This window comes from Pseudochaenichthys georgianus, chromosome 22 (genome assembly GCF_902827115.2).
Source record: "Pseudochaenichthys georgianus chromosome 22, fPseGeo1.2, whole genome shotgun sequence".
NCBI lineage: Eukaryota > Metazoa > Chordata > Actinopteri > Perciformes > Channichthyidae > Pseudochaenichthys > Pseudochaenichthys georgianus.
This window is the reverse complement of record NC_047524.1, coordinates 25384889-25411928: the sequence shown is the minus strand read 5'-3', so window position 1 is coordinate 25411928 and position 27040 is coordinate 25384889. Positions and strand designations below refer to the sequence as shown.

Here is a 27040-nt window from a genome sequence, read left to right as displayed (position 1 = left end):
GTGCTCTAGGTCGTTACCAGCGTAAACTAGAGCTGTGTGGGTTGTCGGATTGCCCTTACAGACTGCCTGCAGATGTATGGAAAAACGACCCTCGAAAGTGGCCTTCGTTGATTTTGGCTGCATCTACGTCTAATTTCTGGAAACACCAGGTGAATACCCCACTTGTCACAATAATACTATCATGCCATTGCATATATGTGGTATTTTAGAGTTGACTAGATATTGATTAAGGCAATAGACTATGATATTCAGTACAGGAAGCTTAGCAACACCTAGATGGTGTACGGCTGCTTGCACCTCGCGTAAAATAACCCCCCGTCGTGCTTTTTACAGTATTACGGCTTCCACAGATGAATTTTTTGTATGGATTTTTTGTCAAAGCACTTCAGATATTCATTGCTATCGGGATGTTAAAAGCATTCCATGGAATATAACAAAAAGTGTATCTCGAGCAGGTTTCTGAAATGTACCTACCCCACCTTTAAGAGACATAAAAAATAGATATGAGAAAACAAATAAAGTCAGTAAAACGGGTTAGTTTCTCATGCGCACGAGAAACTAATCCGTTATCCTGACTTTATTTCATTTTTTACTTTTTTTTTTGTTGAGAAAGTTACCGGTGTGCCAAGGAGGGAGTGGAGCACACAGCACAGGAGACAACCATTTCATTGCAGACTGTTATGTGTATGCCCCTTAATTGAGACACGGCCACCCTGCTGAAAAAACCAGCATAGACCAGTTTAAGATGGTTGCTGGTTTTAGGTGGTGTTAGCTGGTTTAGTTGGTTTACCAGCTAAACAGGCATAGCTCAGCATGTATATCATGCTGATCTATGCTGGTGAAGCTGGTATTTATGCTGGTCTACCAGCAGTCTTGCTGGCGAAACTGAAACAGACACAGACAGACAGAGAGGGCGGGACACGGGGGAACGGCGAGACGGCAGTTGTTGAAACAAAGCGGTATTGTTTTGACTGGCACTAAGAAGATAAGTTGAACGTTTCTGTGACTCCGCCCAGCGGCTGCTCTTCTGAGAGGCACCGCTCTGACAGCGCTGTCTACTGGGAAACGCGCTAAAAGTCCTTCTGGAGGTAAGCAACACTACACAATTTCACCAAGTCTGAGAGTAAAAGCTTTCTCGAAGGTTCGTTTTGCTTTCTTACAACGTTATGTTAATGTTAACTTAACCTTACGTTTGCTAGCAGGCTAGCTGTCTTAGCTAACAACAGTTAGCAGCTAACGTTTTCTGCAGTTTGTGTTTCCCCTGAAAAACGTGATGTAATTATTTAAGGGTAGGTTAACTTAACGTTATCTTACAAGTTGAGAGGGTTACGTTTTGTTTAAAATCGTCAATGTAATGCCATTAGAGGTGTTGTGTTGAACATTACATTACATTACATTGCATTTAGCTGACGCTTTTATCCAAAGCGAACATGAAGTTAGCTAACTGTAGCTCCAGTGGCGGCTGGTGGAAAATATTTTAGGTGGGGCTGTGGAAATGGTGACCAAACAATACAAAGGCTGAAGTCGAATAGTCCATTTAGCTTAGGAACCTTCCTAAAGGAGTGAAATGACCCGGAAGTCCCTCAGTGGCAGCCATGATAAGTGCCGTTCGAATTCTCTAGAATGATGAGAATGATAGGAAAGGAGGTTTCAAACTTCCTTTATAACCTCCTTTAGCTTAGGAACCACTGGACCTCCCTAACCGACAGGAGAAGCGAAAATGCTGCCCCACAATGCCTTGCAGCCGCAGCATTTGCCGTCACTCAACAGTCGGCCGTTCACGGAAACAACCGATTATGACGGAGAAATGATATCATGAAAGTTACGGTGCTTATTAAGCATTTTAAAACATAGGTGGTAAGTTGCCAAAGTGCTTTGTTTTGAACGTTCATCAGTATTATAATCAAAAAGAGAAATATGAACGTTAGTTTTCACTGAAATTATCAAATAAAGTCAACATTTCAGTCTTTACTGAGCTGTGTGAGGTTTGTTCAACTTTTAAAAGATGTTTGAATATTGATATACACAGTGATAGATGTTAAGGACCACTAATGTTTATAATAAATACATCTGTATTGATTTTAAGATCTTTAGTTCATACAATCATACGTATTGGGATAATTTGTATTAATGTGGACCGGAGGGAGAGGGTGACGAGCATAAGTTTCACTTTCCTTTTTTATTTCAATTCCAAATTTGGTCCTGAAGAATCTGTTTCTCTGTTGTCCACGTTCATAAAGCAAAGCAGCAGCATCAGAGCACGGAGCAGAGTCTCTAGATGAGTTCACAGCAGTCCCTCGTTCTTATTAAACATCCATGTTGTAGTCCGCTGTATAGAAAACTGTGGTTTCCATAGTTTCCCCACAGCAGCAGACGCACACAATGACGTCCGCTGGCGCATCATAAACACGTCGGATAGTGAAAGTGCATTCGGATTCTCTAAAGTACCGCAGTCTCTTCTCCTAAGTCCTTTTGAATTCTCCTATCCACTATCCCTTAACCCCGTGACGTTTCACTCAGAGGTCAAGGAATAGACGATAGGGTTAGAACTTAGGAGCTGATTTTTAAACTATCCGACTGAAGCCTAAGGCTGCTTCTCAGGTCGATTAAATTAAATCCTTGCTTCCCTCACTTGCGTCGTTTCCCTGCGTATAGTCCCTCCCACCAGGGAAGCATGGAGGGACGCAAGGAAACCACGAGAAGCAGGGAAATTAGTTTTAAGAGCAATGGGACGTCCTTTCCTCCAGTCACGTGAAGCGACGTCCGTTTGTGATGACGCTGCACAGCTGTTCGTCTGGCGGCAGCCAGCTCTGTACCCGGGCTGAAGTCGAATAGTCCATTTAGCTTGGGAACCTTCCTAAAGGAGTGAAATGACCCGGAAGTCCCTCAGTGGCAGCCATGATAAGTGCCGTTCGAATTCTCTAGAATGATGAGAATGATAGGAAAGGAGGTTTCAAACTTCCTTTATAACCTCCTTTAGTTTAGGAACCACTGGACCTCCCTAACCGACAGGAGAAGCGAAAATGCTGCCCCACAATGCCTTGCAGCCGCAGCATTTGCCGTCACTCAACAGTCGGCCGTTCACGGAAACAACCGATTATGACGGAGAAATGATATCATGAAATTACGGTGCTTATTAAGCATTTTAAAACATAGGTGGTAAGTTGCCAAAGTGCTTTGTTTTGAACGTTCATCAGTATTATAATCAAAAAGAGAAATATGAACGTTAGTTTTCACTGAAATTATCAAATAAAGTCAACATTTCAGTCTTTACTGAGCTGTGTGAGGTTTGTTCAACTTTTAAAAGATGTTTGAATGGTGATATACACAGTGATAGATGTTAAGGACTAACGTTTATAATAAATACATCTGTATTGATTTTAAGATCTTTAGTTCATACAATCATACGTATTGGGATCATTGGTATTAATGTGGACCGGAGGGAGAGGGTGACGAGCATAAGTTTCACTTTCCTTTTTTATTTCAATTCCAACTTTGGTCCTGAAGAATCTGTTTCTCTGTTGTCCACGTTCATAAAGCAAAGCAGCAGCATCAGAGCACGGAGCAGAGTCTCTAGATGAGTTTACAGTAGTCCCTCGTTCTTATTAAACATCCATGTTGTAGTCCGCTGTATAGAAAACTGTGGTTTCCATAGTTTCCCCACAGCAGCAGACGCACACAATGACGTCCGCTGGCGCATCATAAACACGTCGGATAGTGAAAGTGCATTCGGATTCTCTAAAGTACCGCAGTCTCTTCTCCTAAGTCCTTTTGAATTCTCCTATCCACTATCCCTTAACCCCGTGACGTTTCACTCAGAGGTCAAGGAATAGACGATAGGGTTAGAACTTAGGAGCTGATTTTTAAACTATCCGACTGCAGCCCCGTTATTTCCACAAACACCCCCGCCTCTGTTAGTGCACATTTACTGACATAAACATTAGTATCATCTGTTGTAGATCCAAATACATGAAATAAAATAATGATTTTTGACCACTTTTGTTCAGATCACATATTTGTAACTAAATGAAACATTAATTGAAACAAAACACGGTATAAACTGAGGAGTGAGTCCCGTGAGGTTCATGTATTTTCTTCACTCCGCTGGGGTATTGCTCTCATGTCAAGAAGCATCAGATCAGTGCATGCACTGCCTCGTCCAATCAGTGAGCGATACACAGTAAGGGGGCGGGGTGAGTATCTGAGGATTTCATCGGAGGATGGTCTGGTGGTTCCTCGGTTATCGCTCCTCCATGATCGCTCCTCGCTCCTCGGTCCTCGGTCCTCCGGCAGAAATAAGAGCCATGGGACGGTACTCAAGATGGCGCAGGCAAATCAACTTCCGGTGAGACCGAGGACCGAGGAGCGAGGAAATGAAAATGGTCGACCTGAGAAGCAGCCTTAGACGCCCAGACGAGAGAGGGTAATGATACACGGGCAAGGCCAGGCAGAAAACATGTGACTTATCAGTAACTTTAGACATCGTAACACAATTTTAAACGAGATTTTATTGTAAATTATACATGTTACTGATACCAATTATATAATATTTACCTTGTTTATTAAAAATAAAAAATATATTTTTTAAATATATATATTTTTTTTTTATGTGGGAAGAGGGGGGCGGCACCCCTAGCGCCCCTATGGGCCGGCCGCCACTGGTGTGCATAATATATATCACTCAGTATAACAGGCCTACATTACTTTCTTTATTTGTATGCTTTAGTTTAGTAGATATCTACAAACAAAGAGTCGATTATTTTTCTAAAACCATTTAGTGCTTCACATAATAAAATACACAACAGCTGTATCCTGATATTATATGCTTTAGGAGCTGTAGGTGCATGTTGTACAGTGTGTAGGTGTGTGTTGTACAGTGTATAGGTGTGTAGGTGCGTGTGAGCAGGTTGTAGGTGTGTGTTGTACAGTGTGTAGGTGTGTGTTGTACAGTGTGTAGGTGTGTGTTGTACAGTGTGTAGATGCGGCGGACAGACAGGTCTCAGTTGGTTTGGTGTCCTATGCTTACTTTTAATTGGCTACTTGTAAATAAAACTTTTGGCCCGTAATTTCAATTCCCCATTTCAGCGACCATAAATATATGTGTGTGTATATCATATACCAGAGGTGGGACCAAGTCATTGTTTTGCAAGTCCGAGTCAAGTCTCAAGTCTTTGCACTCAAGTCCGAGTCAAGTCTCAAGTCTTTGTGGTCAAGTCCGAGTCAAGTCTCAAGTCAGGTTGGGCAAGTTCAAATCAAGTCCAAGTCCTAAACTATGACAAAACGAGTCATAAACAAATCGTCATGTGCTTTTCACCAAATGTAATGACATCGATCAACAGAATAATACTTACTAATTAAAATGCTCTTTATTTGTTTATATGGATTTTTTGTCAAAGCACTTAAGATATTCATTGCTATCGGGGTTTTAAGAGCATTCCATGGAATATAACAAAAAGTGTATCTCGAGCCGGTTTCTGAAACTTACCTACCCCACCTTTAATCATTTAATAATCAATTAACGTGTTTTATTCTATTTGAAGAGGGATCAGGCTACCGTGACGGTTTGATTCAGAAGGAGTTTAATGTATAAGATCCCTGATGTTGAGGTAACCAGAATGTTTATTTCCACTGTGTACAACATGTTATAAGTGACCCACAATCTATCTTTATGCAAGGGATAATGTGCAGCCAGGCGGTCTCTATGGGGAAGAGAACACCTGCATCTACTTATACTATGCTAATACTTTTGTACTTTTACTTGTAACATTTTGAATGCAGGACTTTTTATTGTAGTATTCCTTCACTCAGGTACTTTTACTCAAGTACAAGATCTGAACTTCTCCCACCTCTGGCAAAAAATCCTGAGTGGTTACCAAAAAAAACCCTGCTCTGAAGGTTATTTTCATTTTACAAATCCTGCACTCAGCTTTGCTTTCTCCAATATCATTGAAAATCAGCCAGATGCTGCTTCTTTTTTCGGTTTTCGCTAATTTCTTGACTTTTTCCGACGTGCTTGCATTTAAATCCGTCTCCCCGTGTCGCTCTGTGCAGCTGGCCTGTACCACTACACATGCTGTGCCCCCCACCCCTCTTTCACATAATGGTATGATCCTAGTGTGTCCTCGTATATGATTGGCCGCATGGTGGCCCAGCTAAATAAAGACCCGCCCCTGCCTGCAAGGATTCTCCACAAGAGTAGGAGCGGCTGGAGATTCTGCTCTCCCCAACGGGAGTCTTCTCTTCTAGCGGCATCTCGCGATCGGCGTGTTGGAGACCTCTGAATTAAATGATCAAGTCACCTCAAGTCAGAAGGCTCGAGTCCAAGTCAAGTCCCGAGTCATTGGTGTTCAAGTCAAAGTCGAGTCGCAAGTGTTTTGTGATTTTGTCAAGTCGAGTCCAAAGTCATCAAATTGGTGAATCGAGTCTGACTCGAGTCCAAGTCATGTGACTCGAGTCCACACCTCTGTCATATACACACACATATATTTATATATATGTATAATGAGACAATAACAGGCTACAGACGCGGACATAGCGTCTGTAGCCTGTTATTCTCTCAGGAATTGAACTCAGGAACCTGCCGCTGATGTAGCAGCTAATAAGGGTAATCGCAAACGAGAGAAGACCCGAAAATATGCAGATAATTATCTGAAGTTTGGTTTTACCTTTTAAGGAGACAGATGGCATTGCATTTCCAATGTGTGTCAGTTTCTCTACTGTTCTTTCAAATTAATCTATGAAGCCATCAAAGCTGCAGCGTCACTTGGAGACAACACACAGCCACTTAAAAGACAAACCTGTTGAATACATCCAAGCTAGCCTCAAATCCCTCCAAGATCAACAGATATTGATCAGAAAATCAGCCAAAGTTGGTGAGCTAGCTTTGAAACGCTTTTATCAAATTGCTCTTCGGATTGCTCAGAAGAAACAGCTATACAAACTTGCAGAGGATTTAATATTGCCTTCAGCAACTGATATGTGTAAAACAATGTATGGGAATGATATTGACATTAACAAATTGAAAACCATTCCAGTGTCGGACACAACCATAGCTCGCTGTATAGACGAGATGGCATCTGATGTGAGGGTGCAACTGATAGAGAAGCTGAGGTTTGCAGATGCATTTGCATTACAATTAGACGAGTCAACAGATGTGCCTAAGGATGCCCAGCTTCTGGCGTTTGTGCGCTTTGTCGATGATAAGGAAATGCAGGAGGAATTTTTGTTTTGTAAGTGCCTCCCTCAACGCACAACTAGTTCTGAAATCTTCAAAGTGATTGATATTTTTTTCAGAGAAAATGACATTCCGTGGACAAAATGTGCAAGAGTTTAAAAAGTGGACTAATCGCGCTTGTAAGGGATGTGTCTCCGCAAGTGATTTGTACGCACTGCATGCTACACAGGGAGTCACTTGTTGCCAAAGATATGAGCGCTGAATTGGCAGATGTCATGGACTCGGTAGTGAAAGTAGTCAATAGTCAAGAAGAGCGCATTGCAAACGCGTCTCTTCTCTAATCTCTGTGCTGCTGAGGGAGAAGAACACACAGCGCTACTGTACCATTCCGAGGTTCGATGGCTTTCACGTGGAACAGTGTTGTCACGTGTGTTGGAATTGCGCAAGTCTATTCGGGAGTTTTTACTTCTCCAAAAGCGCACAGAGCTGGCTGCACTTTTCAGTGACAATGTTTGGAATTCTTGCGCATTTGGAGGCGCTCGAGGGACAATTTGGGCACTACTTTTCTGAGGCTGACTCCTGGCGCAGGGACAAGACATGGATACTGTTTCCATTCACAGACAACGCAGCAGACGGCACACGCCTGACAGTGACAGAGAAGGATCAGCTAATCAAACTATCCACGGACAGTACGTTCAGACACATATATGACACAAAACCACTCACCCAGTTCTGGATCTCTTGCCAGAAAGACTTTCCGCAATTGGCAGGAAAAGCTATGATGAGCCTTTTGCCCTTTGCAACAACCTATCTTTGTGAAAGTGGATTTTCCTCACTCACTTACTTGAAAAACAAATACAGGTCAAGGCTGCAGCCTGAAGCTGATATGACCCTCTGCCTGACAACCTCCATCCGTCCAAGGTTAGATAAGCTGTGTGCTACTCATCAGGGTCAGACATCTCACTAATGTGGGAGTACGTGTGCCATCCACAGATGGTTTGAGGATTCACTGTCCCTTCTACATGTATGTTTAAAGTTAAAATCTGTGAATTATTTTAATAGCTCAGTGTTGTGTGCAAGATGTATGTTTATAAATGGCAGTGGCACGGCCACCCTGTACCTTGCACTAATTTAAAGTTAAAACTTGAATCTGTGAATTATTTTAATAGTTCTGTGTTCCGTGCAAGATGTATGTTTATAAATGGCACGGCCACCTTGCACATGTTAAAAATAAAAACATGAATTAACCTGTGTATTATTTGAATAGCTTAGTATTGAATGTACAATAACAGAGTAGCTATGTTTATACACGGCACTAGGCCCCGTTTAATATAAAACACAATTGTATGCCATACGTATAGTAGGGGGGTCCCTGCTCCAGCTCTCCATCAGTTTGGGGGTCCCTGGCCTGAAAAACGTTGAAGACCCCTGCACTAGATTAGACAATTTGCACACAGCACAATGAAGAAAAGGGCCAGACCAAACGGGAAATAAAATGCCCTGTAATTTTTCCCCAGTTCAAGTGTTTTACATTATTTGATCTATTTAATAATGTTAATGTTGAGTAAGCGTTGAAAAAGGATCTAATCCTGCCAGGGTCAGAACTCCTATCCAGCAGGGGGCGATCTTAACAAATCTATTGCACTACCGTAAAAAACATAGTATTTGCGCAAACTGCGGGCACGAGAGAAGAGTGAGCTATGTTGTAAAAATATTCAAATAAGCAGAGACAAAACCCGTCAACTGAGGCCAAATATAAACCCTTCAACGACTAGTCAGCGACAACGACCTATATTAATAAAGTATGTCTCTTTTAATTGCATATTCTTCTCTGTTACTCATGTTGTCCTTGTACAGAAATATAGAAACCACAGCAGCCGGTTTCTTGATAGAAACATCTCCACGAGACTCTATGTGTGTATTTCTATGTGCATCGGGGTCAAGGGGCATCCCATCGTTGTCAGGAAGCAGAATTTAGGGGGAGCTGAGCCGACATCTGTTGTTGTTGTCTGCGCTGTATCCTCTCCCTGTCTGACAGTCCGGTTAGCCCACCAGAGGACTGTTTTCTCGGTGTAGGTGGACGTCTGTTCCCCGGCGGATGAATGGCAATGACGGCAGCGAGAGCGGCGGCAGCGGGCGGACCGGCGTCTTTGTCCCGGTTCAGGGGAGCGCTGGTGGCGGCCGTGCTGGGGGATTGTGTCGGCGGAGAGTTTGAAGGAGCGGAGGAGGTTCCCATGGAGAGCGTGCTGCAGCATCTCAGCAGCCTGGACGACGACACCAAAGGGAATGGTTAGGGAAATAATAATATATTTGATTCTGAAATAGGATATATAGGTAGCAGTACGAGAGATGCATGCTTTACCAATGCTAACCTCTCCTGCAGAAAGGCTGTGAATGATATATCAGCCTGTCATAGTGGTCAGGTACCTGCTTTAAACTAGGGCAATATTCTGAGTCCATGAAGCCTTACATAGGGGGATTAACAACACTGTAAAAGCATGCATTAATTCCGAATGACTCGCATCTGTGTGTGTACTCTATCATTACTATAAACGTCCAAATCAAAGAAGGGACCCATCAGCAATGGTTACCTAGAATGATGTGCAGCAACTCAAAATGTAGGGGAGACCAGGGACAGTTGTAACACTTTTTGGGTTTTCCCCAATAAGTAAAAAAACATTTACACTAGGATAGCCATTTTGCTATATTATACAACCGTCCCTGTGTACAGGGACAGTTGTAACACATGCCAGGGACGGTTGTAACATGTTAAGGCAACACGATTTTAATGGGGTTTCACACATCCTCCAACGAACAATGAACCAAACTTAAAACAGAACACCAGATGGAATTAATCTGATTCACAGTTGTGGCAGGTGTAAAAGTCACTTCCCTCAGTATAGATAGCCTATTCTACCTTAACTATGTGGACCTACCTCCTTTGAGCTGAGACCATAATATAAATCAGCTGCCTCCATCAGGTAGTCTCTCAAAAGCATCTCCTGCTCTGTTGAGAACACCTTCTTTGGTGTCCAGTAGCCTACTCTTTGGGGTGATTTTGATCCCTGACTCTCCAACCCCAGCCTCTTTGTATGGAACCGCTACAGGGTGACATGGCATATATCATGGGACTTTGGCACTACCCTGAACTGCCCTTCTCAACTTCATTTGAGGCCCTCTGCAGCAGAGGAAGTGGCACTCCCCTGTCTGTCTTCCTCTTTCTGATAGTTGGCATACTGTAAACACACGCACACACTTTACGTACACTATTTTATTATTATTTTTACTGGGACAATGCACACCAATCAACAATATTAATCATTCGAGCAAATGAGCCGTCATTGTAAATGTGCCATGTTACAACCGTCCCAGGTGGTCCGTGTTACACCGCCCCAGGACCACCAGTCTGGCTTCCACCCCCTGTGAACCTGCCTGATTGCTAGCTTGACCCATATTTAGCTAGTTATATGTTTAGCTTACAAAACAGTGATTCTAATAATACTAATTTGGATTCCTAGACATTTGACCTCAAGACAGTATCCAAAAAATACATCATATCATTTTTGTTAATGTTTTACCTCAGAAACACACTTTTGCTGATATCTTACGCGACAGATTTAAACCTGGCTCCTTTTTTCACAGCAATCTTTCCATCTAACTGCGCATGTGCAGAGTGAGTTTCATCACGCTAGCTTGTTTGTGATTGGAGATATTGAAGGCATTACAACTGTCCCTGTTCTCCCATTTAAAGTTAAAAAAACATGTGACACTTCGAATTAGAGAATATTTGGCCAAAACACTTTACTAGTCATCAAACACATAGTGATTGTTATCTTCAATCCATAGACCCTGCTGGATTCTTGTAATGCTGATATGCAATGCAAGCTGTTCTTGTGCAACATGCAGGTCAACATGGAAAGACTCAAAGGCTTTTGTGTACAATAGCTTCAGTGTAATAAAAACATTACATTACATGTTAACAAGCGCTTTTATCCAAAGCGACTTACACACTCAGTACTGTGGACAATCCCCACAGGAGCAATTTGGGGTGAAGTGTCTTGCCCAGGGACACAACGACATGCTGACTGCAGCGGGGTTTGAACCTGTGCACCCCTGATCCCAACGCACTAGTCCACTACGCTACACGCCTCCCAAGCCCTATGAACAGTTAAACAAACATGCACAAGACACAAAGACGGAAGTAAAAGTGTGTATTTATATCATGTAAGTAAATTGCAGATATAATAATAATCTTTATTTGTATAGCACCTTTCATACAACAAGTGCAGTCTAAAGTGCTTCACATAGATATTTCACAGAAATTGATATGACACAGAATACAGATACCAGTAAAAGACATACAAACTAAAATTGCACAGAGTAGACATATATAAAAAATACATTTAGATTAAAGGTACACCAATGAAATAGTGCACTAAAAGGAGGATAGTGCAAATTCAACACACAATCAGGTGACGGGTTACAATGCATTGAGAAAGTGCAGCAGAGCAGGCGTTTGCTTCCTAAAAGGCTAAATTGTACAAATGTGTTTTGAGTTGTTTTGAAAGACTTCCACCGAGCTGGCTTCCCTGAGGTCTACAGGTATTCTGTTCCATAGCTTTGGGGCAGAGTTAATGAAAGCTGCGTCACCAAACTTCTTTTTGCCACTGTTTCTTTCTGCTATATATAGAAACGAATATATACATAAACCAATAACCAAAAAATAGAACAGAATGTCAAATCAAATACAGTAGAATAAAAACTATACACTGTAAAGTATGATACTTTAGGATATGTGGAATATATACATGTGTGTGTATAATATAAACATTTGTAAGTTGTGCCGCTTCGCAGAGCTCAGGAGAACAGTCTTATGGCCAGTAGGGTAAACAAAGGGTTTATGTGTGTGTCTGTGTGCGTGTGTGTTTGTGTGTTAGGTATCCTTGAGTACAGTGATGATACGGCCATGGCACGTTGTGTGGTCCAGTCTCTTCTCACCCGTGCCGGCTTCGACGAGCGGGACATGGCTCGCAGGTAAGAGGACGAAACACCAAAAGCTTATCTGCAGAGTTTAAGTGTATTAAAGCGTAAATATTGTCCCAAAGCTTTTCAAATAAATTGAGGTAAACGATACACTCCCTGTGTTTCCCCCCAAGGTTTGCTAAGGAGTACAGTGCGTCCCCGGGCCGCGGGTATGGATCCGGAGTGATCCAGGTGCTGAAGAAGCTGTCCTCCCCTCAGCTCAGTGACGTGTACCAGCCGGCCAGAGACCAGTTTAATGGTCGGGGCTCCTTTGGGAACGGGGGAGCCATGAGGGCGGCCCCCTTTGCACTGGCTTTCAACGACCCAGCTGATGTGAAGAAGGTGAGCATTAAACATCCTCCGGACAAAGACCACCCCCATGTCGAAGCTATGCACATTCTGAGAATCGCCTCACTTAGAGTCCTAACTTTCCATTTTAATTAACTGATCCCTGATTGTAAATGATAAACTCACATTAGTGAGAATAATGTAATAAGCTACTTATTTCTCACAATTTTAAACACAAAATCAAATACTTTAGCCAAGTACCGTTGCACTATATTTTGTTTAGCTGAAGCTTTTATCCATAGCCACCTATAATGTGTGCAATCAATCCAGAGGATACACATTCAAAACAGTAACAATCCTGCAAGTACATTAGCTTAAAAAAGGCCAAACAATTCATGGTATATACAGATGAAAGAAGAAAAAACACAAATAATATACTCAAAGCAATTATTTTCATAAATCGTGTATTACATAAGAAAGTGGTGTAAGTCAGACTTTAATTCCAGGTGTGTGACTTGAGTCTTGATCCCAGCTATTATATATAATGTAAGATATATCTTGAAAAGAGCAGCTAAGACCAATGTCTTTAGACTAACAGTGTCAATATACTGTACAACACTTACACTGGGATATATGACACTGTGGTAAATAAAACATCCAGACCCAGTTGATAGTGTAAAAGTCACAAGAAAATGTAGACAAACAACTTCTATCTTTATATGCACAAGGTGTGTTTATTATTTACTCAACTAAAATGGAAGACATTTATTGTTAAAAGATGTTACTCTGAACAGTCTACGTTACAATAGTAACCCACTGACACTGTCCAACTATAACTGTTACCGTGATGGTAAAAGAACACAGAAATGGCTCATAAGATAATTTCTTGTGTTTATCCACAGATGATGATGAATTATGTTGTCGGAGTCCGCAGCTATAATATGTATTGGTTAACTGATCGAAAATAATGCAGTTTTAGTTTGTGAAAAGGTCAAATAATATTGTCAGCTAGTGGCAACATCTGTAGTCAATGGAATAAAAAAAAGACTACAAATCCCACTGCCATCCTATTAAAAGACACTTCTATGGGCAACCTGTGTGGAAGATGCAGACGGGCGGGATTTTCTTAACCGTTATATTCTTAAACCGCATAACAGAAGAAAGATGATCCAAGTTTTCTTATCATTTTATTTAAGTTTAGCCTTTTAGTTGTTTTGATTAGTTTTGACTCTTTTCTCGGTTGAATATGTTTTGAACACAGTTGCATTGCTCGCCCCCTGACTTGTTGTTACAGAGTTGGTGTGATTTCTTAATTTTTTTTCCTCTGCAGTTTGCTCATCGCGGGGCCATGCTGACCCACTCCTGCTCTCTTGGCTATAACGGGGCGGTGCTGCAGGCGTTGGCCGTGCACCTCTCCCTGCAGGGGGCGCTGGACCTGCCCCTCAAGTTCATCAGCACGCTGATCACACAGATGGAGGACGTGGAGAGCGACGAGGCCACGCTCAATGACGCCAGAATGTGAGAACTACATTAATATAAACCATAAGAGAATGTCTAATGGTTTCCAGGAAGTAATGCAGGGGTTTTTCTTTTAGTGATTGTCTAACATGGTGTTTCTGTGCAGCCTAAAGGAAGCAGAGAAGCCGTTCTGCGAGCGCCTCCACAGAGTGAGCGACCTGATGCACCGCAGCAAGGTCAGCATCGAGGAGGTCATCTCTGAACTGGGTCAGTATCTGTTGATTTTCACTTAATCCCGACTTTCATCGAGGTTTTAACATGGTTTTAGTCATCCATTCGTCCTTTTCCGGTCCTGCCATTAGCCGCTTTCACACCAAGTACTTTGCCGTACTTAGTTCCCAGCACTTAGTTCCCCCATGGAACTAAAGAGCCAATCGCGTTCACACCGGAATAAGTCCCTGAGGGAAGATTACGCAAATGAAGCCGCTGACGTCACTTCTTCTTCTTCTGCTTTGGGTTTACTGGCAGGCAGCAAACAACTTCACGGCGTATACTGCCACCCGAAGTCCCCGGAGTTGGGGACTGGCTTCAGTAGAAGCTGCTGGGACTCCCAGCAGCTTCTACTGAAGCCTTCCGAGTAAATCGCCAGAACGCCGACACCTCCTCATCACTCCACCGCTCTCATGTTTTTTTTTGTGTTGCCAGAAGTTATTCTCTCTCCGTTGGTGCGCGGGGCTAATGCTAATGCTAATGCTAATAATGCTAATGCCAGCAAATAGTACAATGTCGGCTTCACAAAACTTTTCAGAGTTTTACGGGGCGTGGTTTGCAATTTTCTTTTTTCTCCCCAGGATAGTACCACCTCTCTAGCAGGCACTAAAAAGGGGGTAAAAGTTCTCATGAACTAAGTTCTCTTTTTGGTGTCAACGCAAAATCCCAGGAACTATCAGAACTAAACGGGAAAAGTACTATTGACTGTTTCCAATTTTTTTTATTATACACGCACAGCATTTTGTTTTGTTATCCAACAAATTACACTTTTGTATCATTAAACAATCTCCCAGGTAAATTCTCAATGAATCACTTGTCTGAAAATATTGGAAAAAGCCTGTTATAGTTTCCTGACGTTCTTCAAATAGTTCTTAGTCACTTAATGTAATAATAATGTTTTCACAACACATATAGTAGAATATCATTTTTTGACTTTTTTAAGGATTTATCATGACGGAGCAAATGGATCGTTTCACTAAGTGGTGAATCCCTCCTGATCCCAAACACATTTATTTTACATGTTTGCTTTTAGAGCAGCCCATCTCCTGTGTATTATCCTTACTTCTTATCACTCAACGTGTCCTGTCTTTTCTTCCAGGTAACGGCATCGCGGCGCTCCACTCAGTCCCCACTGCCATCTTCTGCGTCCTGCACTGCCTGCAGCCCAGAGAATGCCTCCCAGAGAACTACGGCGGCCTGGAGAGGACAATAGCGTACAGCCTGGCCCTGGGAGGGGACACAGACACCATAGCCTGCATGGCAGGGGCCATCGCCGGGGCCCACTACGGCATCGAGGCTATCCCTCAGTCGTGGATAAAGTGCTGCGAGGGGGCGGAGGATGCAGACATGAACGCAGAGCGGCTCCACATGCTGTACCAGCAAACATCACAGGGGGGCGGGACAGGGGAGCCGAGCTGTGGAGCTGAAAGCCAATCAAAAGCTTCTAACGGCACAGAAAAGAAAGCCAGAGCGGAGTGATTCTTACTGAGTGACACACACCCACACACGTGATGATTTCAAAACTATGACAAAATATGTTGGTTTTTTTCATGACTGAAGGGAGACAATGATGAGACGCCATTGAAGACCAACTGTGACAATATCAACATGCAATATTCATGAAAACAAAAATGTAGTTAAAAAATATAAACTTCACTAAAATCATTTTATTATAAATTCTACTTCTGTTCCCATCTCTGTCTCTCTGAAAAACACACATACCACATGCCCTACCGCTCAATTATTCTCCGTCAGACAGTTGTCAGTGCTACTATAAGGCATAAAGTCAATGTACAAGTTGAGTTGGGTTTGGGTTATTTTATATTATGATTTTTTTTCTCCATGTCAGGCGTAGCAGATTGGCTCTCATTACGGGCTGGGTGGGTGCGCATCACCAATAAACACAGTCAGCATGAATGGGGGCGGAGCTGCGTTTTTATTATCAAAAAATTATAAGATGCTATCTTCTGGTTTCGGCTGGACTAGATTTGATGGAAATAGAATAAAAGTTGACTAAATGTTAAGACTTCACATCGACTAAAACTATGAAGGCTAACTACGATGACTTAAAATCTAAACTAAAAAGCGCTTTTATAATTCATGAGCTCAACTATTCCTTCAATTTTAAGCTCAATCTCAAACAGCTGCCAAGGTTAATACTAACACATAAAGAAACATCTTGACTCATAGGCTTCAGTAGTGGGGGATCGACCCCCCTACACCATGAGCCACAGCCACTACAGAATGTTAAAGTAAAACAAACAAGATACGTAACCAGACAGACTAGATTCACTTTATATGATATGTGTTGTCATCGATACATTTGGTGTGTATGCATGCCCGTATACACACACACACACACACACACACACTGCTCTTTCCTGTTTTATGTTAAACAATCTTCTGTCTTGTGAAAGTTGCACTATTGATTGGCCATGTCTTGTTTTTATCCGTTTGATGGATAACAATGATTTAATAAACATTTGTTTTGTAAATTCAAATCTGTATCAGTGCTCATTTTGTATTTAAGATTCAAAACATCAAATTAGATTAAGGAAGGTCAGCTCAATGGAGATGGAGACTCTTAGTAAGCTAAATGTTCAGCTGGTTAATATATAGCTTATTCTTTGGTCTATGCGTTGTGCTAACATAATTACAGTGGTGGAAAGTCACTCAGGACATTTAGTCAAGTACTACTTAAGTACACATTTCAGGTACTTAAACTTGAGTATTTTCTTTCTATGCTTCTTTATACTTCTACTCCGCTACAATTCAAAGGGAAATATTGTACTTTTACTAAGAAGCTTTATTTGACAGACACTTTATAGATTCAAATGTTCATATACACAACACATAACCACAATAAAAAACAGTGTTGATGTGGATTAACCTACACTTAACTAAAACAATGAGTGAAAACAAAACATTATTTGCTAATTTTGCAAATGTTTTGATTAAAAACATTTCAGTTTCAACTTCTTATGTGTAGATTTGCTGCATTTCCTTCTATATATATATTTATATATATATATATAACCTAAACACCGGGGAATTCCTGTTTATTTTCATTTGAGCTTGTTATAAATGTTAATTTGCAAAAGTTTCAAGATCAAAATGTTTCTAAACAAATCTTGCAACAAAAATAAGCACAGGAATTCTCAGGTGTTTAGGTACAGAGGCTGTCCAGCCACATGTCATATTGTACCCTTCTTCTAATAGATTGACATTTTGAATAAAGATGTACTAGTTTTTCTGCTCGCATCAGCTAAATGCACCTGTGCAAAAAGACAACACATATCAGAGTGTTAAAAGTCAAAGACAAACAACTCATCAATGCTACCAAATGTGAACCGCAACATCTCATGAGTGTCATTGCAAAAAACAGGTGTAGTTGAAAAGCACAAGCAACAAAACTGGAACAGCAGCCTTTTCTTCTGGATTCTTCCACCAATATCACAGGTTTTTCTCTGTCGGGGCCACCTCTAAGAAGAGCTGCAGGAACACTGTTAGCTTGGTCAGCAACCCTGGGCAGAGCTTGAAATGGATGAAGGGAACGTACACTATAGCTCCACTGAGGATAAATAAAGACACATAGAGGTATTCTATCTGAGGGTTGTCTAGGATGGGTGCAAGAACAAGGAATATTGCCACAATGATGACCAGGATCGGGAGTATAATGGGAACCTGTGGAGAAAGAGAGACAGACAGAAGGTGATTCTCATATGTGTTAAGACAAATGTTAATGTCGATGGTGTTTAAAGGGGCCCTATTATGCAAATGTTCAGGTTCATATATTTGTATTTTGTGTCTCTACTCTGACATGTCTGCATGTTTTAATGTTCAGAAAGCTCTTTATTAGTGTGAATGCTGTAACTCCTTCAGCCTCATTTCAGCTGCAGGAACCATTCAAATATCAAACTATTCAGCCTTTTCAGCACATGATGGGAAACTTTCACCTTTTCCAAAATATGTTATACTTTTTAAAATATTCAGCTTTTTAAAGTCTTTTTTTAACATGGAATTTATTGCAATGCATTTGAGCTGTAACAATTAACACACACGCACACACACACACACACACACACACACACACACACACACACACACACACACACACACACACACACACACACACACACACACACACACACACACACACACACACACACACACACACACACACACACACACACACACACACACACACACACACACACGTTATGGTTTTCACAGGCTACTACAGTATAACAAAGACACATCAATATTTTAGATCAAATGAAGTATATCTAATCTTGTAATTCAATAATATATAGTCTTTATATATTAAATAATCATAATTATAATGTAAATGTTTACACTTCTTTATTTGTTATGCTCATACTTTTACCTTTACAATAGTTTGCTTTAATATGCAGTATATTTTTTGTAATATTTTTTTGTGTTTGCTTCCTCCTGCTCCCTTTCGGACACATACTGTATGATTTATTATTATTATTATTATTATTATTAATATGAAGATATTATTAAGATAAGATGTTACTTTATTGATTGAACATTTTTGTTTAGAGTTCTCTGGCTCACATTCCGACCATTATTTAAAACAATGCGCTTTCACACCGTCTACAGTTTGATTTGCATAGAGGGAGCTGTGGCTGAATGGCCGGCGATTAGGTGTGGCGCATTTATCATTAAGTGATCAGAGCTGCCTGCCTGCCGTCAGATTTCATTCAAAAAACAGGTCTTGACTTTGTTTAAAATCCAAGGGTGTAACTTTGGTTTGAGAAGTGGGGTTAAGTTGCTTAATTTAACTTCGTAAGTTAAGCAACTTAACGAAACACAATTAAACATTTTTTCCGATTTAATTCAATTTCCTGCCTTTCTACAAATATATTAGGGACTATGGTGTTAAAAAATCCAAGAAGAATGTGTAGTGTAGGGTTGGGAGGGTTACTTTGTAAATGTAATCAGTTACTGATTACTGAATACAGTAAAACTCCTGTCTCCTGTTCACCAAAACATACCCATCACAGTATGTTTTGGTGAACAGGAGACACAAAAAGCAAAAGGAAACTGAACGTGTTTTTACTGTTTTAATGGCTTATAAAGAACAAAACTGAAACATCACATCTGAAACGATGTAACAACATAATACACTTTTTAGGGATGCAGCTTGTGATGTGAGGAGTGAGGGACCACGGCTTAGAACGGGCGTGTCGCCTTCTGTCCTGCCAGTGTTGGCAGGACATGTATTAAAATGTCGAACTCGGACTTCATTTTAAGGACATTTCGGCCAGGGGTGTAGAGCTATATTTGTTTAAGCCTATTGTATGATAACTGTGTGATTAGCCTACTATTTCTTTTCAAATGCATATATGCCACCCATTTACAGCGCTCTTCCCGTCAAGAATTGGAATTTGAATAGAATTTAGTTTTAGTTTCTGGATCTCACGGAGAACACTGTCCCGCTTCATTGTAGGATTTCTGCCTTATCTCCACTTTATAGATAAGTAATTAGACTATACCATTAGGCTACTGCGCTCATAAAGAATGATAAGAATAAGAATAATGCCGGCGTGATCAGATCACATGACCTGTTCAAGCCGGTGCCGCATAAAAACAACCAGGGTTCTTACACCTTTTCCAAAGTCAAATTCAAGCACTTTTAAGGTGCATTTTCCAGCTTTTCAAGCATCTTACAGCTGTTGTAAATTACATATTTATATACACATACTCAAATGAATATTTCCCTACCTCACATTAAATCAGATGTTCTTTATGCTATAAACAACCAAATGTGTGTTTCGTGATAGCCTTCTACACGAGGATGAACAATTAAAGAAAAGAAAACTAAGTTTAATATTTCAAAATGAGTGATATGTACGTAGACTGGGCCTCCCATATAACCTGGCTGAGCCGATATACAACAATCAGCCAAATAACTTCTCAATACATTATTGATTAATTGTTGAGGTACTTTTAGGTTGGCAGTGAACACAAGTCAGAGGTACATGGTGTACTTTTACTCCACTACAGTTCAGAGGTACATGGTGTACTTTTACTCCACTACAGTTCAGAGGTACATGGTGTACTTCTACTCCTCTACAGTTAAGAGGTACATGGTGTACTTCTACTCCTCTACAGTTCAGAGGTACATGGTGTACTTCTACTCCTCTACAGTTCAGAGGTACATGGTGTACTTCTACTCCACTACAGTTCAGAGGTACATGGTGTACTTCTACTCCACTACAGTTCAGAGGTACATGGTGTACTTCTACTCCACTACAGTTCAGAGGTACATGGTGTACTTCTACTACAGTTCAGAGGTACATGGTGTACTTCTACTCACTACAGTTCAGAGGTACATGGTGTACTTTTACTCCACTACAGTTCAGAGGTACATGGTGTACTTCTACTCCTCTACAGTTCAGAGGTACATGGTGTACTTCTACTCCACTACAGTTCAGAGGTACATGGTGTACTTCTACTCACTACAGTTCAGAGGTACATGGTGTACTTCTACTCCTCAACAGTTCAGAGGTACATGGTGTACTTCTACTCCACTACAGTTCAGAGGTACATGGTGTACTTCTACTCACTACAGTTCAGAGGTACATGGTGTACTTCTACTCCTCAACAGTTCAGAGGTACATGGTGTACTTCTACTCCTCAACAGTTCAGAGGTACATGGTGTACTTCTACTCCACTGCAGTTCAGAGGTACATGGTGTACTTCTACTACAGTTCAGAAGTGCATGGTGTACTTCTACTCCTCTACAGTTCAGAGGTACATGGTGTACTTCTTCTGTACTACAGTTCAGAGGTACATGGTGTACTTCTACTCCACTACAGTTCAGAGGTACATGGTGTACTTCTACTCACTACAGTTCAGAGGTACATGGTGTACTTCTACTCCTCAACAGTTCAGAGGTACATGGTGTACTTCTACTCCTCAACAGTTCAGAGGTACATGGTGTACTTCTACTCCTCAACAGTTCAGAGGTACATGGTGTACTTCTACTCCACTGCAGTTCAGAGGTACATGGTGTACTTCTACTACAGTTCAGAAGTGCATGGTGTACTTCTACTCCTCTACAGTTCAGAGGTACATGGTGTACTTCTACTCCACTACAGTTCAGTGGTACATGGTGTACTTCTACTGCACTACATGTATTTAATCCCTTTAGTTACTTCACAGATGAATGATGTGAAATCTAATCAAGTGTTGAATCAGACTTTAGTTCCACCTGAGTAAATCCACCAGCTACCCTGCAGTCTACAAAGTCATTCAGACTAGCTGCACCTTCACCAGCTTTGAGAACACTTTGATGATCAATCATTATAAAACATATCATATATATTATTCTGAAATGGACCAATCTGCACAATGAATACTTTTACTGTCTTTCACTATATTTTGATGAGAATACTTTTCTACTTTCACTTGAGGAACATTTTGAATGCAGGACTTTTACTGTAACAGAGTATTCCTACTGGTACTTCTACTTTACTCAAGTACAAGATCTGAGTACTTCTACTTTTACTCAAGTACAAGATCTGAGTAATTCTACTTTTACTCAAGTACAAGATCTGAGTACTTCTACTTTCACTCAAGTACAAGATCTGAGTACTTCTACTTTTACTCAAGAACAAGATCTGAGTACTTCTACTTTTACTAAGTACAAGATCTGAGTACTTATAATTTCACTACAAGACCTGAGTACTTCTACTTTTACTCAAGTACAATATCTGAGTACTTCTCTACCTCTGGTAGTGTATTAGTCTGAATTGTAGCCACAAAATCACGCAGAGCTGCATAGAAATAGACTCACAATGGTAACAAGTGGAAAATAATATTTACAAATGTGCACAATGATTTTAGGTAATGTTGACTACTCAAGACACCTGTCCTGACTTATACATCTTCACATGAAGACTGTGTTCATTCCACAATTACATGGGATTGAAACAAAATGTAGTTTTACTTGTATAATACTTCAATTTTATATAAAAGACAGTTTGTTTTTATCTGTTTTCAAATAAACAAAGTATTGGCTTTCAGAATATTAAACTTGTTTCGGCAAATTCAGATGATAAATACAACTTTGAAGCTTCGGCATAATTACAAGCGGAGAACGGACTAATGTAACATCACAGCAAGCATAACAGCAGCCGGTGTTTCTTGTGAGTGTTTCCCCGGTACACAAACGCACACACACTCGCGAGCTTCCCCCAGACCAGTAATACAAACGAAAATGTGTTTTCGGGTCAATGTGACTGATTTCGATAGATCAAGTCACAGTTGGTTTAGGCACGAAACATACCACCAGTACAAATACATTGCTTTCAAAATCGCTCTGTGTCGAATCAATAATTATATTTCGTGACTATAACACGAAATGCCGTGAGACTGGGTTGAATTACAACAGTAAGTGCTTCATCCTCTGAACACCACACGATGGCGACTGTAACGCTCCTCTGAAATGATTGTCCCCTGCAATTGTTATTATTATCCCTCAATCGAGTTCGCTATTCAGCTTGCTAACGTTAGCTTAAACAAACGTAACATGCAACGTTAGCCTAATCTAAAATGCTCTTCTACGGCGTACCTTTCATGTGGCTCGTCAGTGCAGACTCTCCCATCGTTATTTGTTGCAAACTTTGCAGGAGGCTACTCGTGGGCTTGACCCTCGTCTTAGCCATGGCTTGTATTTGTCTTCTGCTAGCCAACGCTCGTTGAAACGGCAACCTCCTGGCACACAGTCACCTATCTCTCATCAGAATGCCCAGGTCACACGTAACACAAACACTTGCAGGTCGCGCGCATAGCACGGGAAGGCCGCAGCGGAGCTGTTTTATGTAGAAGCGAAGCAATTCTTTTCTTTTAATCTAAAAAGCGAACTATTCAGTCACAAAGCAATTTATTGTAAAAGTAAAGCATTTACATTTTCAAGCACTTTATCTCAATTTCAAGCACCATTCCCAAAATTCAAGCACTTTCCCAACCTTGAAAACACCATGTCAAATTTCAAGCATTTTCAAGGATTTCAAGCACCCGTACGAACACTGAACAACAGTCCGGACAAGTACTGGCTTGAAACTATATGCCAGTCTTTGTTTAATGCAAAAGACCCAGTAAACACGGAGATACGATGATATAAAGTTAATACAAATATATTTCAAAAGTATGAAAAATGGAAGCACATATATTTTAATATCTTCGCCGTATTCTATCATTTTACGTGAGTTTATTTAAGGTAATTAGGTAGAAGCCCTTTTTGATCAGTAACGAAATTAGCAGTTGAACATAAAAGTCAACTGAGTGTGACTTGCAATGACAGTGTTGTGTTTTTATTTTATGAACCTTTTACATTAAAAATGGTTGTTGAATATATAAATATTATTATGAATATGGATAAATACTAGGCTATTTATTAGAAACGTTAGTCCTTAACATCTATCACTGTGTATCACCATTCTTTAATTACATGTTTGATACGTTTCTATGAAATAAGAAATTAATAAAACTAAAATGTAATTATCATATCATATATTATAATATATTGTATTATTAAGTAATATCATACCTTAACCCAATTATAGCAGATGCCACATTGAATGGATGAACACATTTGTGCATCAATAATTACAACGGAGTATTTCTAAATACAAGTTGTAAAAATACTTATATGTATTTAATACTAATAACATAATGATTAATTTGACTTTCAGATGATAATACATTTTCTAAATCCATAAAAGCATTTCAATTAATATTGGGAATCATGTCGTTACTTTGTTGAGAATGTGGCCATGTAATAAGCGGGATAATGTGCAGTGACTTGTTCCTTATGGGGAAAATAACACCCTTCATGCTGATCAAGATCCCTCCGCTACGCGTCGGGACCCTGATCTGCCTGACGAGGCTCCATTAAAATATAAATATTTTTAGTGAATTACTGAGTTTAGGCACGTTAATAACGTTTTAATTAAGTTGACTAAGGTATATTCATATTTTTCAGTGCTTTCATGTAAATTCGGCGAACATAAACATAAATGATAGTGGTGAATATGATGATTAAATTAGAATTAAAAATTGAGAGAATTTCCTCCTGTTCGTTTTTGGAGCCGGCGGGCTTCCTGATGTTTTTTGTACAGTAGTTGTGGACTAACCAACATTATTTTGTTAAATAAAAAGATGGTGATGTGTTGTAGCCTAAATGATTACATGTCTCTTATTTAGCACAGAGTATGATCCTATCCGTGACATATGGATCTTAACAAAGATCCGCTATAGAGCAGTAGCCTACCAGACATAAATCTACCGTACTGTATCAGAGTTTATTTCACATGAGCTCCAGTGTGGAACCCCACTGCACCCCCTGGTGGATCAATGATCCATTGCAGCTGGCTTCATTATAATTAAATGTATTTATCAAGGGGGCGGTCTCAAGTCACGCTGGAGGTTTTCCTTTGAGCGAGGGCAGACCCCGTGCCGGCCACGGCCCTCGCGTTTCAAACTGTCTGAAATGAGGTGCTACATCTGTACATGCACTAAAACCTATACTGGCAAACCCCAAAAAGCATAATAGGGCATCTTTAAGATTGAATGTGTGTGATACGGACCTTGTATGGCCTGGGGAGCTCCGGCTTCTTAATCTTGAGATAGACAAGTCCAGAGAGGGTGATGCCATAGAAAAACCAGGCAGTGAAACTAACATGTAATAAGGAACAAATGTCAACATTAAATACATGCAAAGGTAGAAAATGATAAAATACCAGACATCTATTTTCTATAACTCTATCTCATGTTTTTGGGCATTTTGGGGCTTTTGTCAGGATAGGGGAATCCTTCACACAGCCTTTATACTGTTATTATCATGCAGGCTAGTTATCCATAACTGGCAATACCCACAACCTCCAAAATGAATTTGATGGTTAAGGGATCATTCATGAATGAAACTAGAAAAAACTAAGCGTCCATTCCTGGACTATGGGAATCTAATCTTTAAACGTCCTCGTATGTCATGTGCTGACCATACAGTCATGGTTTTTATTTTTAGGACACACTGGATACATCTATTAATTATTTCATATTGAATACTTAAGATACTTGAAACCCCTCTTTAGTTTGTGTTTTTTTTGTGAGGATTAGGGTTTTTAATCTACTATTAAACATGTATTTGTTAAACTGAAAACCAATCAACTCAAAACAAACCTAAAACACAATCAAATCAGACCCAGCTTTCACCTGAAGAAGTTGACAATGCTCTGGAAGTCTCCAGGGATCAGCACCAGAAGAGAGACCACGGTGGTAAAGATCAGTGCTGGAGATGGAGTCAGTCTGCTGACATGAGCCATGGCTAGGATATCTGGCTAGAGAGTAAACACAAGTCAGTGCATGAAGATCGTCACGCTTATGCTCCTGAACAATCTAACTATTATTTTAATCATAAAGTGCAGATGCTCACCAGGTGACCTTCCCTGGCAGCAACAAAGCACACACGGCCCCCACTGAAGAATGTTCCGTTCAGTGAGCCGAAAGCAGACAACGCTGCGGCCACAGACATGGTCCAGCCCCAGCTTCCTAACACTTTGTTCCTGTGGAAAAAGGAAAAAGTTCTCACAAAAGTTGCAACAGGAACCTTTCCAATTTTCTAAAGCCAAATGCTGCAGTACATAGAAAGTGTAAACATGGGCATTTTATTCAGATTTGTCCTGAAAATGTTTGGACTGAAGACGGAAAACGTTTTGTTTGGCAAGGTAATCTCTACGACGTATTTTATGTTTTAGAACAAAACTTGTGTTAAACACAGACCTTATTTTTAGCTTTAGCCACAAACACGTAACACTGCACCACACCATCAGAACCAACTTCTTGTGCTCATATTGCATTTTGAGTAATGTATGCGCAACGTTGAAATATACTATACTCAAAAGTTTCAGACATAGGGTACATAGATGTATATTCAGACAGACACTATGTCAAAAAGTATGTGTTTTTTGAACATTAAACATGTACCCAAATTATAGAAGAAACCAAATATATAAATATGAAACTCCGAATTAGCATCATATGTATTCTTTGAAAAATCACTGTGTGATGTCACAGGAGGGCACTCTTTCTATGCTCCTTTGAAATGAGCAATTTTAACAGTCAAAATAGCATGTCAAGTTATAAGGCTGGATCTGTCTACCTGAATCTATTAAAACAATATCAGATGCTGTCTTACCCCCAGGTTACTGCTACAGCGCTTGAGGACATGAGCTCTTTTGGCGTCATAACCGTCAGGTAGCTCACATTCACCAGCAGGTATAAGCCAGTCACCAGAGAAATGGCTATCACAACCGCCCTGGGGAGATTCACCTGGAAGAAAAAAGGCAACATCATTTTGATGTTTAAGATAGCATGATGTTTAGTTGTAATTTTGACACTTGAATAATCGATTGACCTAAAATCATTAACTGAAGTATTTTTCTGCTTTGGCACGTTTAAAAATGTTGGCACCAATCCTGTCCCATTAACAAAGTGATAAGGTTATGAAGTTTCTCAGTATAACTATGTACACTCTTCAAATGTTAGGTTTCCTCCCAATTACAATTGTCAATAAAAGGAAAACGATAAATTCCAACAAGGTTCACTGTAAGCTGAAGCTTATTCTTTTAGGCAAGATGTTAATAATTGAATCTCTTCTAAGAAATGATTGCTTCAACTTTTGTCAAGCATTATAATATTCTACAATCATTGTTTTGATATAAAAATACCAATTAGGAAATTCAATCTTAAAAAAAACCTAGATAATCTATTTTCACATTTTACAATCACTGCACA

The 27040-nt window shown here is 40.3% G+C and overlaps 2 protein-coding genes across 4 annotated transcripts in view; one reads left to right on the top strand and one right to left on the bottom strand.

The window, feature by feature from the left end:
- The first annotated feature begins 878 nt into the window (after positions 1-878).
- adprs (ADP-ribosylserine hydrolase) lies at positions 879-16713 on the top strand. 2 transcript variants are annotated; one of them, XM_034111194.2, is made up of 7 exons: positions 882-1088; positions 9251-9463; positions 12112-12208; positions 12331-12538; positions 13815-14002; positions 14109-14209; positions 15312-16713. In XM_034111194.2, exons 2-7 carry the CDS (start codon positions 9277-9279, stop codon positions 15689-15691), a joined length of 1161 nt encoding a protein of 386 aa, XP_033967085.1. In that variant the 5' UTR covers positions 882-1088; positions 9251-9276; the 3' UTR covers positions 15692-16713. The 2 variants fall into 2 exon arrangements, with proteins under 2 accessions (XP_033967086.1, XP_033967085.1); XM_034111195.2 differs by lacking the exon at positions 9251-9463 and having other exon boundaries at positions 879-1088.
- Positions 16714-16801: 88 nt separating this feature from the next.
- The window catches only part of LOC117467528 (b(0,+)-type amino acid transporter 1), a 35532-nt gene continuing 25293 nt past the window's right edge, over positions 16802-27040 (bottom strand). For both annotated transcript variants that reach the window (XM_034111192.2, XM_034111191.2), the window contains exons 2-6: positions 26442-26575; positions 25680-25809; positions 25460-25584; positions 24835-24922; positions 16802-17896 (exon numbers count right to left, since the gene is read on the bottom strand). In XM_034111192.2, the coding sequence (XP_033967083.1) occupies positions 17666-17896; positions 24835-24922; positions 25460-25584; positions 25680-25809; positions 26442-26575 (708 nt within the window). In that variant the 3' untranslated portion in view covers positions 16802-17665. The remainder of the gene's footprint in view (positions 17897-24834; positions 24923-25459; positions 25585-25679; positions 25810-26441; positions 26576-27040) is intronic.

Excerpts from the sequence above, each read along its gene's own strand:
- adprs (XM_034111194.2), top strand. The coding sequence starts at position 9,277 with ATGGCAATGACGGCAGCGAGAGCGGCGGCAGCGGGCGGACCGGCGTCT. Across the intron at positions 12,539-13,814 it reads ACCCAGCTGATGTGAAGAAG|TTTGCTCATCGCGGGGCCAT; the intron begins GTGAGCATTAAA and ends TTTCCTCTGCAG. Across the intron at positions 14,003-14,108 it reads ACGCTCAATGACGCCAGAAT|CCTAAAGGAAGCAGAGAAGC; the intron begins GTGAGAACTACA and ends GTTTCTGTGCAG.